Consider the following 19632-nt stretch of genomic DNA (forward strand, 5'->3'; position numbering starts at 1 on the left):
CCAGTGTATCTTATACATACATATTGTATATATTATATAGATATGAAGAATTTCGCCTAATTATTTTCATGCAACAAAATTATCTCATCATTTCGTCCTACGTCTGACTTAATCTAAACTTAACTCCTTGAATGCGTAATGAGTATAATTTACAGTGTATCTTATACATACATATTGTATATATATATTATATATATATATATATATAATATATACAATATGTATGTATAAGATATACTGTAAATTATACTCATTAAGCATTCAAGGAGTTAAGTCTAGATTAAGTCAGACATACGACGAAATAATGAGATAATTTCGTTGCACGAAAATAATTAGGCGAAATTCTTTATATCTATATAATATATACAATATATATGTATAAGATACACTGTTTTATACTCATTACGCATTCAAGGAGTTAAGTTTAGATTAAGTCAGACGTAGGACGAAATGATGAGATAATTTCGTTGCACGAAAATAATTATGCGAAATTCTTTATATCTATATAATATATACAATATGTATGTATAAGATACACTGGAAATTGTACTTATTACGCATTCAAGGAGTTAAGTTTAGATTAAGTCAGACATAGGTCGAAATGATGAGATAATTTCATGCACGAAAATAATTAGGCGAAATTCTTTATATATATAATATATACAATATGTATGTATAAGATACACTGGAAATTATACTCATTATGCATTCAAGGAGTTAAGTTTAGATTAAGTCAGACATACGACGAAATGATGAGATAATTTCGTTGTACGAAAATAATTAGACGAAATTCTTTATATCTATATAATATATACAATATATATGTATAAGATACACTGTAAATTATATTCATTACGCATTCAAGGAATTAAGTTTAGATTAAGTCAGACATAGGATAAAATGATGAGATAATTTCATGCACGAAAATAATTAGGCGAAATTCTTTATATATATATATAATATATACAATATGTATGTATAAGATACACTGGAAATTATACTCATTACGCATTCAAGGAGTTAAGTTGAGATTAAGTCAGACATAGGACGAAATGATGAGATAATTTCGCTGCACGAAAATAATTAGGCAAAATTCTTTATATCTATATAATATATACAATATGTATGTGTAAGATACACTGTAAATTATACTCATTACGCATTCAAGGAATTAAGTATAGATTAAGTCAGACATAGGACAAAATAATGAGATAATTTCATTGCACGAAAATAATTAGGTGAAATTCTTTATATCTATATAATATATATTATATTTATATAATATATGTATATTATATAGATACAAAGAATTTCGCCTAATTATTTTCGTGCAATGAAATTATCTCATCATTTTGTCCTATGTCTGACTTAATCTATACTTAACTCCTTGAATGCGTAATGAGTATAATTTACAGTGTATCTTATACTTATATATATATACACTAGCGGATCCTGACGTCGATAGCTCTTTAATGTTTGTTTTTCTTTATTTATATTTTTTAAACAAATTCCGCAAAACTGTTTCTTTTAATTTGCAAGGGAAGGGGGAGGTTTAACTCCCCCCCCCCCCCCCCAGGATCCACCAGTGGGTCGGATAATAATTTAATGGACGTTAATAAATTTCGATCTTGCATCCAGCGGTTAAAAATTAAAATTACGACGTCTACACAATTTTCACATTTCACCTCTTTTTTTTTCATTATTTTTTTTTTTTTAGATACGTTTTCTGATAAATTTAAAATTGATTTTTCATGTCATCGAGAAACGCATATATATGAGCTTTCGAGATAATTCATTTTTTAGATGAAAATATATTCGGTATATTTGAAAATCGTAGCAAAATTCTCTTAACACGCAAAAAAATTTCTAGATGTCGCAACAAAAATTATCGCTATTTTTTGTATCTGATAGAATATCGTTTGTCACAGATAGAATTATCATTTGTCACAGATAGAATTTTTTAGTTCTGTCTTTGTCATTTAGATTGATTACGTGCAAAATATATACGATATTGCAATATGTGCTAATCATTTGTCTACCTCAGTTAATTTTTTGCACCTAAAAAATTTTTGCTACAATTGCAAAACCATTTTTTTGAGTGAAGAGCCATCGATATCCACATCCGCCATTCATCGAATGCGCCTAAACGGCTACAGATCTTCTCGTGGTAAACCGCATGCTCATAATGGAGCGTAATGTGCGTGTAGTAACGGTCCATTACGGGCACGAAGATATTGAAATTCCGCGAAAGTGCAACTTGGATGGATGGAAACTTAAAATTCTTTCACCGGGGTTCCGCAGCGCCGCAGCCAACCACCACGCCGCACCGGCTCGGCTCGGGCTTCATATCGGGCTGTAAGAAGACGCGGGGAAGGAAAGTTTATAAAGCACGGGTAAAAAGCGGTAGTATTCCGCGGATGTTGCGCGCGCGGACTCGAAATAAAAGGAAACTGCAATTACTGCCGGCGGCAGCAGCGTGAAAAGAACGAGAGCGCCATGGGAATCGAGAAAGCGCAGTCGGTCGTCCCTCCGTCGGGATGTCATCCACGTTTATGTCGCCGCGGGTTAGAGAGAGAGATAGGAAGAGATACAGAAAGAGAGAAAGATAGAGGGAAGGGGATGAAACAGGGGATGGGGGTGGAAGGAGAAAGAGAGAGAAAGCGAGAGGAAAGACGAAAAAAATGGGCTTCAACGTCCGCTGCGAAATACATGGTAACGATCGGTGACTCCAGATAACCGGAAGCTTCGCGCGGGTAGTGCATCCGGGCGCAACGACAACGCCTTGCCCGGGTTTACATGTATACCCGGCGGCGCACACGTTCGCCCTATTCGGGGAAACCGTGACGCGATTGCAGTTAGAACGTGACGCCGGTCGAGAGAGGCGTATTTTTGCTATGCCGTATTGTTCTCCCCTCTTCCCCCTCTGTTTTTTCACTTTTTGTTTTGGAGCGCGATTTTACTGCCTGTGATTTTACTGTGCGAATTGTGTGTACCGCATACAGGGTAAAATATAATGGCGTTACACGCCAAAATTGTGCGTTTTATCTCGAGTATATTGATACAAGCTAGCTGGGAAGGATGCCAGAATTATTTAAAGCGTCGTCACTGATTCATTTGTCATACTTGTACAAAGTTGCTCCAAAACATATCCGACAAAATTCAATTACGAATTCTTCGTACAATTTAGAGTCAATTTTCTCCGAGAGAAAATATGTGTTGAAATAGGGGTAGTTTTTGAACTATATACGATTAAAAACAAGCTACACGTTTTTGCGAACAAAGATTGTGTTGTAAATTCTATAGTTGAATTACTTGAATATCAAAGAATCGAAAAGTCATAATAAATTATGCCCTTTAAATAAGTAAGATTATTAATAAAGATTTGTTAGAAAGAAATAACTGATTGCCTCAAGTTTAAAATTTACAGTGTATTAGGCGTTTAACATTTAAAAATTAATTTCAAATTGATTTTTTAAAATTAATCCCTTTAAGTGTAGAGTTATAGCGTAACGTGAAATTATTTTTACCGCAACAAACATTTTTATCACGATCGGAGAGAGAAAAGCACGCGAGCATAGATTGTAAAAAAATTCAATAGCTCTAGGCTTGCGAAAATAGCACGCTTATATGAGAGATTATATCCCGATATCGATATTATGTAGACGCGTTGCGAAATGTGTAGTGGCAATTTTTAATAAAAGTTTTGGCTATCGAAAGTTTTATCGTTCAACGAATTTCTTCGCATCAAAGCTCGGCGCGCGTCGCAGCTTCTCGTTTCCGTGTCATTGCGCTTATGTCTCTTGCGCACCAATGTCGGAACAGCTTCTATTTGTAATGCAAGATCATGTCATCCTCCTTGATATCACGATTTTCTCGCATCCGGCTCGTAAAGGCCAGACGACGTCATTTTCCGCCTCGCATATTACTGCTTGCATTTCGTAACGTTTAACAAAAAGCACATGCATGATATTAATTCTTTCTGTTGCTTCTCTTTTCGTCTACGATCCGGGTATGTCTAATATCGAGTTGTATTTCGCACTTGATAAGTAATATTCTGTCAGAAAGTCTTTTCGCTCCTTGAATTTTAGTCTTGCATTTTGTATTTATATAATATATTCTCTTAAAAAATGTCTTTCCCTTTCAGATTATATCGATATATTATTATATATATTAATTAATTATTAAAATTATAATTTCCATAAAGAGATGATTGATACCACATTATGTTAAACAATTGTTAAATACCTGTTAATAATTTACAATTGATACATGTCAATCAATATATGTCCATTTAAAATGTACAATGGTACTCTTGATTGCAAATTACGTGTGTTTTGAAAATTTAGAAGGGATAGGAAAACGAGCGGTTCGTAAGTAGACATGTTAAAGTAATCGACGCATTGTTGATTATAGTATATGCCGCTAAAATAGCGACATTTAATTTCGTAATCGCGGGGTCATAAAAGCCTCGTTAAAACGCCTATCTCGCTGTCAGCGTTATTAATTTTTAAACTGTACGGGGAGGCTACGCGTTCTGAAGATGTTTCGCGGGTACTCGCGGGAGAGAGATGAGGGAAATACTTCGTAAATCACTCGACGGGATTTATTATCGAGGATGTTCGCGTAAATGGCGGCTCCACAGCGGCTTCGCTCGGTAGCGCCGGAAAAGAAAGGAAAAGCCAGCGGCGATGGAAAAACGAGAGAGAAAGAGAGAAAGCGAGAGAGAACGAGCTCGAGGCTGTTGGATGACTCGGTCGTAAGAGAAGGATATCCGGCCTTGAAAAGCGAGAGGCAAAAACCACGTGGATGGGGAGAAGGGTGTTGCGCTGCAAGGAAAAAGTAAATAAAAAAAAAGAAGAATAAAAAAAATAATAAAAACGAGAGAAAAGAGAAGAGAGAGAGAGAGAGAGCAGGAGAAACATCGCGGAAACTATTCCCACAATGGTGCAGTGTACAATGTTCGGTAGGTATACGCGAAATAAGTCGGCGCGGCCAGGCGATATGTGTAGCGCGAGAAAAACAGGAAACCGCGGTATTTCAAAGTCCTGGCGGGCTAACGAACGACCACCGTAGCCGGTTGGTTGGCTGGCTAGCTGGCTGATCGGTCAAACTTCCCGTTAGCGGCGGAGAACCTGCCGACGAAAATTTTTCGCGAGCTTCAACGAGCAGTGACTAATGCGCTACTTCCTGGCGATAAGACTGTTCGTTGAAAAAAAGGAAAAAATAAAAGACGTAAAAAACTTTAATTTTTAGAGATATACTTGCTTTCCACTGGTTCTTCCAATTAAAATATAATAAACATTTTAAAAAATTTTTATTTTTATTATAGACGTAAGTCTGCCTTTAATATAAAATTGCCGACTTTTTACGTCGAAAATAAGGTTCTACGTCAAGTCAGTATTTACAATATTGATTGGAAGAGCGATATCATATATATAGCTGCATTAATGCGTTTATCCGAGAGTATCTTACGATTAGCAATTAAGCTAAGCAGACAAATTTGCATATAGATACAGAGCAATATTGCTTTTCGTTACACATACGCGACGCGTTGCATCGATGTTTGTTGCTCGCCGGCTTCGATTTCAATAATAAATCAAACTGCGCGCGTTCGATGCAAACACGGTGTCCTGACATTGTTACGGATGCAACCTCCCGAGGTTTTTTCCCGATGCGTTGATTACCTATTCCTCCGATGAGAATTCGTTGCGCGAGCCGATATTTCATTGCGCCACCACGTGAAACGCGAGACACACGGAAAACCGTGCAATATAACCGCGGACTCGACTGACTTTTCCATCCCGCGACGTTTCCGCTTCGACTATTGATTGTCTGACGTATCATACGCCGTATTTATATTTGCTCGTCTATAATATCGCTCAACGGTGAACGAAGCGCCGAGATTTGCATGCACAACAAGCGATTTGTCGCGCGCGCAACCTTCTAGTTTAAACGGGGGATCCTCTCCGAGGTAATAATAACGAGCGCGCGAGAGGATCCCAAAGGGGAGAAGCGACGAATAATAATCGCTTCATTTATTTACGCACTCTCTCTCTCTCTCTCTCTCTCTCTCTCTCTCTCTCTCTCTCTCTCTCTCTCTCTCTCTCTCGATGTGTATGCATGTGTGCGAGAGACAGAGAGTTTACCTTCTTTGCGCTGCGACGATTTCGACATTATTGATATTAAATATTACATGGCGACGCGTATTTGCCAACTACGTTAATCGTCGAAAATAATCGGCCGGTCGTGCGAGCTCGTCCCGTATCTGCATAAAACGCCTCGTTCTCTCAACGTTTTCAATTATTTACGCTACGTTATGCACGTACCGAGTATACATTCTATAGCTAATTAGAATAATGCAGAGAACGATGGCGACGTTACAATGGCGTCGCGCCGCGGTCGGGGAAATTTATTCAATACTAACAGCGCTAATTTTACACAGAAATCTTGATGAATTATTAAAGTCTCGCCCCTTCTCCCTTCCTATCCCTTCGGGAGAGAAGTACAGTCGAGGGTTACGTTGGCATTCCATGCCTTTTCTATTTGGCCGTCCGCCAAGTAGCAGCCTTTTTGATTAAATAAATTCGATCCTTGTGAGTGTCTAGCCGTATTATAGCCTTTACCTACCGCGGCTTTACGAAACTCTTGCAACTCTTTTTCCCGCACATCGTAATCATAATTTCAGTCTGGCTTAACGATAGATTACGGTTTCGGATTTAATAAATAGAATTCGCAGGCCGCGATAAAGTATCCACGCTTACTCTGCCAACTAATTAAAAGTTTACACTGATGCGTACGCAAATACAATTTCTTTTCATTGCAGGCATACCTATATATGCAGAGAATTAATAGAAAAAAAGAAAGTCTCTAACTAAAGCATACGTGAAGGAGAGACATAATAGAGGAACATATGCGATACGCGGATTATTCTCGACAAAAAGCGAAGCAATAGGGGCGGAAAGATAGGGGAAGCACAAGAAGAGCTCTCTCTCTCAACCTTATAAACCCACCTTGCACGTGACGTCATTATTGCTTTGCATTTATCGGAGGCGTCTCCCGCCGATTCGCCTCGTACAAGTGGGACGATATCGTATACGCGCGAATTCGTCGGAAGCAGTTGCGAAACCTTAAGTTCTTACACGAACGTTGGCGGCAAATTACATTTCCGCGATTCCCGGCCCCCTCGTCCCTCGGCCTCGAGGAGTCGTTACTTACTTACAAAGCGCGCTAAGTCGTAATTCCCGTAAAACTCCTTTCCCGAGCCGAGCCCGAAAGTTCTTTAAACGATCTCGCGCAAGGGGAGAGAACCTCTTTGATCATAATCTCGCCCCGAGTTATTTGGGAGCTCCTGAATTCCAACGCGCGCGGCCCGCTCGAGCGATAAAGTCGCTCTAGTCGGGGAAGAAATCTTTTTTTCTATCTCTTTTTCCGGGTAAAAAAGATGTGGATAGATCCGCATCTGAGAGCACGGACTCTCCGACCGATTATCTCTGCGGATCGTCGAGAAAGAAGCGCGCGGAAGGTCGCAACCCCGGTGATTTTCCTAAACAGATGGCCATGAACCGGCCATTGTTTTTTTCCCCTCTTCACTTGTCTCAACGTAGTGAATAATCGTTGATTACCGCAAACGCCCGTTTATCTAATTACGCCGCCGTCTAGATCGGCGAACAGGTGTTTGAATAAAATCGTCGGCAAAGGCTAATAGGCAATCAGGATTGCTGTATGAGAAAGAGAAGATACCAGCTTCGCTGGGGCGATCCGTTTCATATGGAGATATAGAGCAATTTCATTTGAATCGCTTATAATCCATAGATTACAGATCGTGTCCCCCCACGTTTTCTCGTCCGTGGCAAATGTCGCAACTCGGCTAATGGGTTTCTCACGAGCGGAATATCGCTCTACATAGATCGCCATCCAATACAATCGCATGATTGCATTGAAAAATAATCCACAAAGGAACGTTAAGACACTCTCTCTCTCTCCTCGATAATTCTCTGTCGGACTAATGCGATCGCCTTTCTCCTAATGCGATCACCGTCACGCGAAATTACGACCGAAAAACTTGTTCAGCGACGATCGCGTCCTCCGTACGTCGTTACTCGCAGTCCCACGCGAGATCTCGGTTGTCTTCTTATTAATTCTCGTATCTCATTCCCCATCTCTCCGTTTCTTTCATGATCCGTTGTTCATCTTCGCGAAACGCCAAGCGTGACTCGGAAAAAGCCGCTTTCCGGTTCGGTCCGAAAGGATCCCGTCGGGGGATTTCTTTATTTTGTTCTCTTTCTGTCTCGCTTTCTTTTCACATATCCGAGGGTGCGACCGACGGGAAGGAGAAAGTCCCAGAACTCAATGCGGGACTGATTGGCTCGTGCGATTGTCCGTGGTCCGCCGATTGTCTTGGAAGCGTTGCCCAGAAAAGAAATCCAACCGGGAGTAACGTCGAAGTCTCGAAGGAAACGGAGGAGGAAGAAGAAGAGAAAGAATATAAGCGGACGTAGCAAACGGAGAGCAAAAGAAGAAAACAGAGAAAGAGACAGATACAGACAGATAGAGAGGGAGAGGAAGATGGTCAAGGAAAGTGATGGCGCGATTCCGCGAACGTGAGACGGCGAGAGATGGCGACGAACTGGCAGAAGCGAGACACAGAAAGCTCCTTGCTTTCTTCCATTTTATCCCGCGGATCTGGATTCATTCGGACGGACGGCCAGCCAACCATCGGGTCGCCCTCTAATGCCTGGATCTTTATACGCTTCTTGGCCACCAACACAGTCTTTCGGACGGAAGGAACACCGCGTCGCCGGCGATCGATTTTACGAAAATAGCACGATTCCTCTCCTCTCGGCCGACCCGAATCGCTAAAATTCCGAGGGGGTATCCTCGAAACAATTGTACACCCGCTACGTTTCTTTGCGACAGGCTCCTTTGTTCGCGAGAGGAAGGAGAAGCTCGCTTCTATCTGATTTTCTTCCCATTATGCAACGAAGTGGCGTCTAGGTTTTGCTGGGTTTTCTTTGCCCCGTTCTTTGACCCCGATGACAGATGCAACCTACATCATCTCGTTACAGAATCTTATACGAAATAATACCTCTATAATTTCGAGACTATATCGAGTAGAGGCGCTTCAAGCAAGATACATACTAGGTCTTAGGTCGCTTATGGCTCTCTTCGTCAGTTAACTTTAATTCCAATTTAATTACAGACGACGGTTAAACTACGATGAACATTAACGTCGTTGAGAGTGCTGATTAGCAGTTGGAGAGTTGAATGTACGTTTGTGTAAACGAGATATTTATTTTTCCCCTTCGCACGAGGATCGTGCGAATTTTCGCTGCGGTTAGCAACACACCACTTCCTTTCTCCAGTTTATTTCCAACGATACACCCGATACTCAGCGGGGATTTCTTTTTTTGTCGCCTTGCTTCCGTAAAGAGATACCTATGTGCTCGATGAAACTCGAATACCTGGTAAACGGAAAGGTTACCGCCTATCTAAAGGCGAGTAAATACAGCACAACTCGCAAAGATGCGACCGGTTTTGTCACACCTGCTCCGAGGAGTTATTTTCTTCCCTCTCTCTTTCTTCTGCTTCTCTCATACATATGTTATTCCGCATAATAATCCGCTCTCCTCGCCTTTCGATGTTTCTCTCCCTTCGCTTTCTACGTCTCAGCCTTGCACTTTGCATATTTCCACTTGTATCCCTCGCGATATTTTGCCCTTCCAATTCTTGTTCCTATTTTCTCTGCCCTCTTACATTATGATTTGTTTTTTTTTCGATTCCTGCATTATACACGTGCTGGTGCATCACGCAAGATACGTTAGAGGGTAAACAGCGTGGGTTAAAAGATAAAAGCATGCGTGGGTGTAAGCATCGGTTCTTTTTTGCAACTATATTACTATAAAAAGATGATATCGATATAACGTTATTATTATAAATGCAAATGTATTTTACGTTCAATATTTCGTAGAGAAATGTGTGACCAACGTTTATATTCGAATTTATAATTTATACACACGTGCTGTAGACAGGTGAAATATTTATCAATGAAAAGTTTTAGAAATTGTTTTTGTATTCGTTACGTGTTCGCAACGAAGCTTCCGTTCTTAAATAAATTGCAACTTTTTCATCGAGATAAATGAAAAGGCGATACGTATCCAAGTGTGTATAAAACATATATGCTTTGTTCCAACGATTCCGTGGCTATCACATTGGACAAACATAGCTTCAGTGTATGCAACAGCTGCGTATAATGTCGAATGTAAAGGCAATGTGCATGACTGGAATTGACAATTCGAGTCTGGTACATCGTATCAGCCTTTCACGTGCAACACGATGGATTATTTCTAACGAAAGCAACGTCGCTACTATTTCATGCCATGTAATTTCGAGGATTACGCCGGCGCACCAAATTTTCAGAAGCGAGCAAAACGTAATTGCCTCCCTGGTGGAAGCGTCACGTTACTGGTTCACGTGTACATCATTGAAGTGCGTGTTAGTTGCTATAATTTGATTTGTAAAAACGTCAAAATATATTATGTCGCCGCGTCTTAACTTGCCACAAGTGATTTCGCCACGTTTTCTCATCATGCACAATAATAATTTATCGTAATTATTTGACGATCCGAATCTCATGAAATGAGTCCTAGATGTATCCAGAATATATCATTCAGCTGTCATATTTAGATGAATGTGTGTGCAGATTCTTTTAAATTTTAATTTGATATAGTAAAAGAATCTTGAGACAGTTATTTAATATTTAATTAATTATCATAATCGATTCAACTATTTGCGAGCGATATAACGTGCGTGCTTCGATTAAGTGAGCGTAAATGAAGAATAACTTTACTGTGATAAAGTTACAAACTTTTTCCTTTTGCCTAGAAAAACGTATTCTTTAGAGGATAATAAAATGTGCGCCTTCATTCTTTTCAGCAAGTAGCATGAATCTCTATAACGCGATCTTTCTTGTTACTTTAGCGACAGAATTGCGGTGCTCGCAATACGAAACATTACTAGCCGTATATTAAAGTATAAAGAGACATATATGTCCTTTGGAATAAAGTTGGAAACGTGATGCGCACCGTTGCAGTTACACGTTATATGACCTGGTGAGATGAGGAAAAAAAGTTGCGCACTTGATTCACCGTAAAATTCAATATTATGTCATAACGAGGCAACTTTAAACACAAACGGCGTGCGAAGCATTAAATATCGATGTCGAAGCGGGGAAGAATAACGGAATACATTATATCATCTCGTTATATTTTTACAAACGTGAATTAATTCCTGCCATAAAATTAAACTTTGAATTAAAGAGAACCGTCTGGTTCTCTCTCGATAAAAGAAAATATACAAGATGCAAATTTTCATTTCTTTTTCAGATCGTATTCTTGGAACTTACAAAACGGTAATCAAGCTACGGTATTCCGGAATACCTTACGTTCGGATTTTGCGTTCGCCAGATGCAATTTGATTTTATTGGCCGACAAACGTGGGATCGTGTGGCCGGGACCTTATTGAAGTGTTGCGCAAAGTCGCAAAATGCTAGGAATTCTGATAGGAAAAATTACGCAACGTGTGCCCCAGTTCCAAGAATTTCTCGCTCTTCCAAACACAGTTTCAGCTATCGAAATGCATTTACTGCAGTATCACGAAACGGATCGTTCTTCCTCTCCCCGATTAAATCCGACCCGATTCGAACGTGCGTTCTTCCCTAGCTAAAGAGTCTACTTTCTTTATCATTTTCGTATACACGTATTCCGACGACGTGCAACAATTATTACGGCAAATTTTGCTCGCACATTTACACTTTGCCGCATGTTTGTTGCCTTTTCCCGTTACCATCATCATCATTGTAACAAGCACACGATAAACATCGAAGCTAGTGGCTAAAGGTACACAAACCGCTGTTGGTTTCCGCGTTCGCCATATCCGCGCGCGCCGGACTTGTTACATAATTTACCACAATTGGTTCTCTCGCATCACTGATACGCGCCTATTCGTCCTACTTTCACATGCCTCCTACCTTTCTATCGCTTCATCTACTTCCGTCTAATTTTCTCCCACCAGGTCTGATTCTGGTTTACCTACTCTGTTTTCCCTGTATGCACATACGCCTATGGCTCTCTCTCTCCCTCATCTTCGTTCCTCGGTTTGCCTTCTTCGTCATACCAGCGCATGTTTGTTCAGTCGGCGGTTTCGGAGGCGGCGTGACGCCGTTTTCCCGGATGCGGCGGTAAAGGAGCCGGTACCACGTTTGCACATCGCCGGTGTTTACACGCGCAGCTCCGGACGAGTTACTGACGTTACGAAGTTAAACAGGCTGGCGGGGATAATAATCGCTACGGATAAGTGAAATTTATATTCTTCCTAATGAGATCAATTATCGTTCATTAGAACGACTAACGAACGGCGTGAATTCGTTTTTCTGACCAAGTTGCGCATGAAGAAATGTACACGAAATTATTTGTATCCTCGGGGACGTTTAATTGCCACGACAAATGAGATCATCGCTTGGAAAGTCTACAATTTGAAAGAGTTCAAAACTTTGACAGCTTGGTCATTTGTTCTTTCTCAGAAAAGAAAATCAATTATTTCGCGAAAATGAGACAAATGTCAAATTGATGACTTGACACGTTTGATTAGTTTTATATAATCAGGATTCGCATTCTACTGTCCATAAATATAGGCTAAAACGTCTTCATATTTTTCTCTTCGTATTAAAGTTCACATGTCGCACTTGCATACTGTTTATACTACTGAACTTGACTAGGTCAAGTTGATGGCATACTCGGGAAAAAGGAAGGTGGTAACCGACGATTCTCGCTATCGAGAAAGAGAATATTCGTTCAATGTCCTGTTTCCGATCTTTTGCCCTTCTCGCGGCGGTTGAGAAAGTAAGTAAAGAGCATTTTGTCAAAGTTTTCCCAGCGCATTCTTTATCTTGGCAAGAAAGTTGCACTTTGTGTTTGCACGACGACATGGCGCGGTATTCGTGCGCGAAAGAAACCGATCATCTGTCCTTTATGGATTCGCGTGAATATACGCAAAGGATCCGCGATTGTTGGTTGAAGATTAATAGTCTTAGCCTTTTGGCGATTCTCGAGACTCTTATCGAATGCAAGACGTTCGTCCTCCTTTTATCCTATTTTTATTGGCGTTCAGAATACCGCTCGAAATTTCATGTATTGTACGTAAGAAATTCTATTCTATTCGGTTGCTCTACATTCGTTCTCTCATATTCAGCGCGAATGTATGAAAATATGTGAAATACAATTTCCGAGACTCGCGCCAGTACATCCTCGAATCGCTATCCACCTACTTTCTTGTTGTCGTTTCCCGGGGTGTGCTGGATTCTACCTTCTGTATGTTTGCGAAATCGTCGGTTTGCCAGTGACGCTTGAATCTACAAGGAAGAAGTCGCTTCTACATTTGCGCACCCGCAATGTTTACAGGCTTTGATCAAATTACAAGGCTCGCACTTTCAAATTGGCGAGTAGCCGCGGTGCAAATTGAATTTGCGTTAGAAAATAGTTGGCAAAAAAAATAGCGTTCCATCATAATACATTCGAACTCATAAAATGAGAAATCAAAAATGACTTGATATCTTATAAAAAATATCTGATCTTCTCTTTCTGTCTCTATCTCTCATATATTTCGTTTTGTACATGAAAAATTTAATTTCTTTTACTGGAACAATTGTGCGCCAAAGATAATAATGCGCGAGAGAATCGCATAAATTATTGAGTATTGTTAAATCGGCCGCGTTATCGGGGATGGTTGTCAATGTCGATCGCTACTTCGCATCCGTTCCTCGGCAGCATGTTTAAATCCGTATGCACCCGGTTCCGTGTATACACGGCACGGGTAATGCGATGTATTACCGATCCACGACGGTGCTCGTGTTTGCTTTGAATAATTACTCTGGGATCGGCGGATACGTATGTGTTTCGCGTTACCCGAGAAACGGATATTTGCCACGCTCTCTCAAGTAAACGTGATACGACGCGCGTGCGAGAGCACGACTACACCCCATGACGTATATATACGGACACGCATACGGAATACGTAAGCGTCGTCCATATGTACGTATATACGTCGAGTCTATCGATGGCTCATTGTCTAAGTCATCAATTTGCGGGATTCATGAGAGGATTTAACGAGATAATAGGACTCGCGCTGGTACGATTAACGTTTTAATTACGTTATTAACGCGACTCTCCTTCTCTCTCTCTCTCTCTCTCTCTCTCTCTCTCTCTCTCTCTCTCTCTCTCTCTCTCTCTCTCTCTCTCTTTCGTAACGCTTAATTGGCGCGTTCGCGACTGATTATGTTCGCGCGGCCATTAACGTCGGCGAAATACGATTTCTAAATATTGAACGTGCCACTTTACTGACGCAATAATTTTTGCAAATCCGACGCTCGGCGTAGTTGCAGTTGAAAATTCCTGGTTAGCTGGAAAATTATGATATCACGCGTAATAATACCGAGTTGCGCCGCGTGAGACTTATCCTAGTTTATTTTTGCCGCAAATGTTTACGTAAAACATATTTTTTTCTCTACTCATGATAACGCAATAATTGTTTCGCACACTTAACGTTCGTTGTAATAACTTTAGTCGCGTTGATATGCGAGCGCTCGCAAGCGCTCGTGCTTCCGTCATGTGAATATTCAGAGTCACGTATTAGAGGAGGGCAAAGGTGCGAAAGCGGAGCCACGTGCTCGTCGTGTCTCGTTGTTAACGAGTTGCTCCATGCGTACGGCCATTCATCACCTGGCATTAATTACATCGTATCATTAACACTGCCATCGTCCGTGATGAATCTCAGAGCTTGTGCCACCTAGCGCATCCGGAATTTGGATGCGCTCGGGATTCGGGTCACTATTTTACGAGAGAATAATCGATCGCGCTCTAATAATATCAAAAGTCCGTTCTGGATTTTATTCCGGAGGAGTAACAAGAATATAGTCTCGGAGAGAAAATATCTGTGCTTCAATCTGACACATCGTTGAATATACTATATATCGGAGAAATAATCGCACAAGCTGCTAATGACACTTGAATCATAATCGTATATTGATTAGTGATTAATTAAAATATTTTCGTATAATAAAATCTTTTTTACAAGTCCATTTTATACGCGATCGTAGGATCAAATTTAAACCTCCCTCGATAAACTTCAAATTATGCGCCGGCTAAGCCAAGCCGAGTTTTTGCTCGCGCGCCGCGCCCGACGTTGACTCTGACAGTGGAAAAAGCCGATACATGTCAGACGCGCTCGCGCTCGCGCTCAATTAATCTCCGGCGGCCGATGATGCCCGCCGTTTCGAAGGTAATTCTCTCGGCACTCGTTATGTCTAAGGTCAAAGAGGAGAAAGAGGCGAGGATAACGAGATCGCCGCGATCGGCCAGGCGGATGTTAGGCGCCAACACGATTGATGAGACGACTATGAGAGCCAATAAAATCGCGCCCGACGATCGACGGCGTCAACCGCACAGAGCGCCGGTATAAATCGACCGATTAATTGGCTTCACCCGGTGTTGTGTGTGGTCGGTTCGCGTATCGCGCGGCAACTTTTGTCTCTCTATGCGCTCGACCACGCGTATGCACGCGTGCAGTCGGTGCACGCTTTTGTACGTGCGCGTGCGTGTGTATAGTACGCTCTGTCCCGAGTTTGGTCAGCCCGGACAGTTCGACCAATTTGCAGTAACTCGATCGGCGCCATTGGCGACTACTAAAACTCCAAATTTGCGGTCTCGCTGAGAAAACGTACGGTCGTGTTGTTATCAGAGACAGGGGTCCTGTCTGGTTACTGTAGCCGCAGAGACGCGGCGGGCAACGTCGCTGGTTTAAAAATACGTGCATTCCGTTGGAGGATTATCACATCGCGTGTAGGGTGTCTGCATTGCATTGCGATTGCTCTTAACCACTGTTGGGAATTTACATCATTGGACAGTGTTTTAAAAATAATAATTGTTGAGTAGTGTGACACAATAAGACTAGTTTTTTTATATCGGAATTAGACTATCGATTAATTGAATTATTATATAGAATACAAAAAAATTTAGAAGGAAATTTATCGTTGAAATATAGAGCAAAAGCGCGAATCTCAAGATAACACTCTTAAAAAAGCATAATCTTTCGTAAGGATAACTCTGTCACTTTTCCGTACTTTTACAGTACCGATATTCGACGTTACCGCGGTGGCCGGTCACAAAGTTCAGATACCTTGCGACATCGATCCGCCGATTAAAGGCGAGACGGTCATCATGGTATTTTGGTACAAAGATGAAAGAGACGACGGGCCGATATACATAATGGACGCTCGGGGGAAACAGATAGCTCAGCCGAAGCTTTGGTCGAATCCGGATGTGTTCGGTGGAAGGGCAGTTATGAAGACGGACTTAAAGCTCGCCAAACTGCAGATAGATCCATTGGAGTCCACGGATGGTGGAGTATATAGATGCAGAGTGGATTTCAAGGATAGTCCGACGAAGAATCAAAAGATTAATCTTACAGTCATAGGTGAGTTATTCAGCGAAAGCTGAAAATCGATTTTTACGCCTGTTAATCCTAAGAGAATTTTTACTGAATATGATTTTTGAGATCATTTTATATCTCCGATAAATAAAATTTAGATTATCTAAATTAAATTTAATATTTATAATTAAAACAGATGATAATGTTTGTAAAGAGGCAAATTTATTTTAGTTTTATTTTATAATAGTAATTTATTAAAATTTGATTTATATGATGAATAATTAAATATACAAATTAAATACGATGATTATAATTTATCGAAAGATTGATTGCGATATAATATGTATTTCTATGTGATATTTATTATCTGTCCATTTTTTTAAATTTTTGCTGAGTAGAGGATAATTAATAATTAAAATAACAAAATAAATATTATAAGCACAAAATCTAGAAATACGCATGTGTCAAGATCTCAAAAACTCTCATGAGATTAATTAGTCATTACTTTTCCAATTATTTGTTATTGTGGCAGAATGTCGCATTTTACGATGCGAAATCGCAGCTTATCGAGCGACGTTGGCGGACAGATTACTTTATGAGATTTTAATTGAGCGACGCATATAAACGGGCTACTTTTCCATTTCCATTCGTGATTTATTCATTTGATATTATATTCTTTTTATATATTATATATATTTTCCCTTATATATTTATGTATTTACGCGAGTGCATAACCGCGGAAAACGCGGTAATAAATCGGAGAGATAGTTTGATTTGTCAACCTCAAGCTTCCGCGTTGCGGATACGGGAAAGTCACGTGGAAATAAAACTATGAGACAAAACAAAGTTACGAAGTCGAAAGATGCGGTTGGATCGGTTCCAGCGAACTGCACGAACAAACAACATCGTACGTTTAATCATAAGATTCAATGTGTGTTTCACAGTCGGCAATATCTAATACGATTTCGAATCAATTAATTGAATGTTATAGTACTGATTCAACAGGTGTTAATCTCATCTACCGGCGCGCTCGTGGAAAAAAATCAAAGAATCGGCCATTATATATTAAATCTCTTAATTTTATTGAGAGTCGCTATGATTTCGCGATGTACTGAAGCTTCAATAGAATTGCTCGGATACACAGAGATTCAGATATAGTTTTAAATCGGTTGAAATAATGATACACAAATATATATATATATTATATATATATAATTGTTGCATTATTTTGCCAGGGTATAAATTTATATATAATGAACATAATCAATCTCGTGATAAAGTGACAGGGAGATCGCGCGTATAAAGCGATATCGCGCGCGCCGATATTACAGAAACGAATTTCTATGATCGAAATTCAATTTTGCTGACGCAGTACCACCGCACAAGATGACGATATTTACCGACGACAGGAGAAGTCTGCCTAAACTACCGCAGCCGTTTAACGAAGGAAGCGAGATGTCCTTATTGTGCGAGGTGATCGGAGGGTCGCCCCCGCCAAAGGTCACGTGGCATTTTGAAGGCAAGATTCTAGACGACTCGTACATGCAGGAGCACGAGGACATAACGATAAATCAGCTGGTACGAAAGGTCACCAGGGATTTTCTGAAGGCGAGGCTAATTTGCAAGGCGAGCAATACTCAGCGTATACCGCCTGTGACTTCTGAGATCATTTTGGATGTAAATCGTGAGTAATTGTGTTAATTGAACACCGTCTGGAATAATTACAAGAGAATTATAATTAAGCAATTTTTATAATAGCTTTTTATTTTTGAGTTTCTCCTATATATATCTCTTTTATATTTCTCTACATTAAATTAATCCTGCTAGAGAAAAAAGCCTTGGAAAAAACTGCAATCAATTGCTATTATTCCGATCACAATTAATTAATTTTTTGCAGCGATAATTTTATCATTTATGTTTCTTATTAAAATTAATGATTCAATAAATATATTTATATAACTTAACTAGATTAAGAAAATAGAATATAGTGATGAATATTTTATATCACAAATTGTGCGCACTATAAAATAATTCTTTTTTTTTAGTGAAGCCGCTGCTAGTCAATATTACGAATAAACGATCGCATTTGTCGGCTTTAAGAACCTACGAGATCGAATGTATCAGTTGGGGTTCTAGACCGGAGGCGGTGATCACTTGGTGGAAAGGGGCCCATCAAGTCAAACACATGGCTAGAAATGTGAGTATATCTTTCGCAAACGGACGACTATTGCGTTTGACGTACAGGAAGCGATGACATTTGTGCCGCGACGGCGTGGATTCTGAGTTCTTCATAGTTCGCAGATAATCCGAACATCACGAGAAGTGTGCTGAGCTACGTGCCGACCATCGAGGACGATGGAAAGTTTCTGACGTGCAGAGCGGAAAATCCCGTGGTACCTAACAGTGCCTTGGAGGATAAGTGGCTTCTGATGGTGTATTGTAAGTAATAATCTCTCGAATACTTATCTCGAGTGCTATTACCGTAAATTATAATTAGAAAGACTTTTTATTAAAGTTTTAAAGTGAAATAGAAAGTTTAAGTTAAAATAGAAAGTTTAACTTAATTAATATTTTCAATCTTGTTATCTGGTATCTTTTGTTAAATAATAATTTTCTTAATAATATTAATAATTGTGTATGAAATTGAAAGAAATGAAAGATGAGAAATGCCACTTTTTCGATACTTTCAGACGTGCCAGTGGTGAGCATTAAGTTGGGTTCCAGTTTGAAGGCGAATGACATAAACGAGGGTGACGACGTCTATTTTGAGTGCGATGTACGAGCCAATCCGAAGGCTTACAAACTACTTTGGTTCAAAGATAACAAGGAGTTGCATCAGAACACCACCGCGGGGATTATTCTTCCCGGTGAACAATCGCTGGTACTGCAGAACGTGAAGAGAGCCTCCGCCGGAGAATATTCTTGCATGGCAGTCAACATCGAAGGAAAATCCACCAGCAGATCGGTGACCCTCGAGGTGATGTGTGAGTATATAGTCTGCTTATATTCGAATCGATATCGCGATTCGCGCGAGAAGTAAAGCTCGGTTCGTAAAAGTGTCTTCAATTCATCATTCGAATCCTGGTACGTCGTTTTTTATTCTAATTTTATTAATAAATTCACTTTCATATCGCGCGACATTGTCGTTATTCG

General features: G+C 40.1%; 1 protein-coding gene across 1 annotated transcript in view; it reads left to right on the forward strand.

Annotated features, from left to right (window-relative positions):
• The window catches only part of LOC145937145 (neural cell adhesion molecule 2), a 33640-nt gene that overhangs the window by 7857 nt on the left and 6151 nt on the right, over positions 1–19632 (forward strand). Inside the window, exons 2-6 of the mRNA XM_083040025.1 lie at positions 16180–16524; positions 17852–18163; positions 18525–18676; positions 18774–18918; positions 19170–19463. Coding sequence (XP_082896151.1) covers positions 16180–16524; positions 17852–18163; positions 18525–18676; positions 18774–18918; positions 19170–19463 — 1248 coding nt within the window. The remainder of the gene's footprint in view (positions 1–16179; positions 16525–17851; positions 18164–18524; positions 18677–18773; positions 18919–19169; positions 19464–19632) is intronic.

Source organism: Prenolepis imparis, unplaced genomic scaffold (assembly GCF_030444845.1).
Source record: "Prenolepis imparis isolate NDT839.2.m4 unplaced genomic scaffold, iyPreImpa1.0 SCAF_6, whole genome shotgun sequence".
NCBI lineage: Eukaryota > Metazoa > Arthropoda > Insecta > Hymenoptera > Formicidae > Prenolepis > Prenolepis imparis.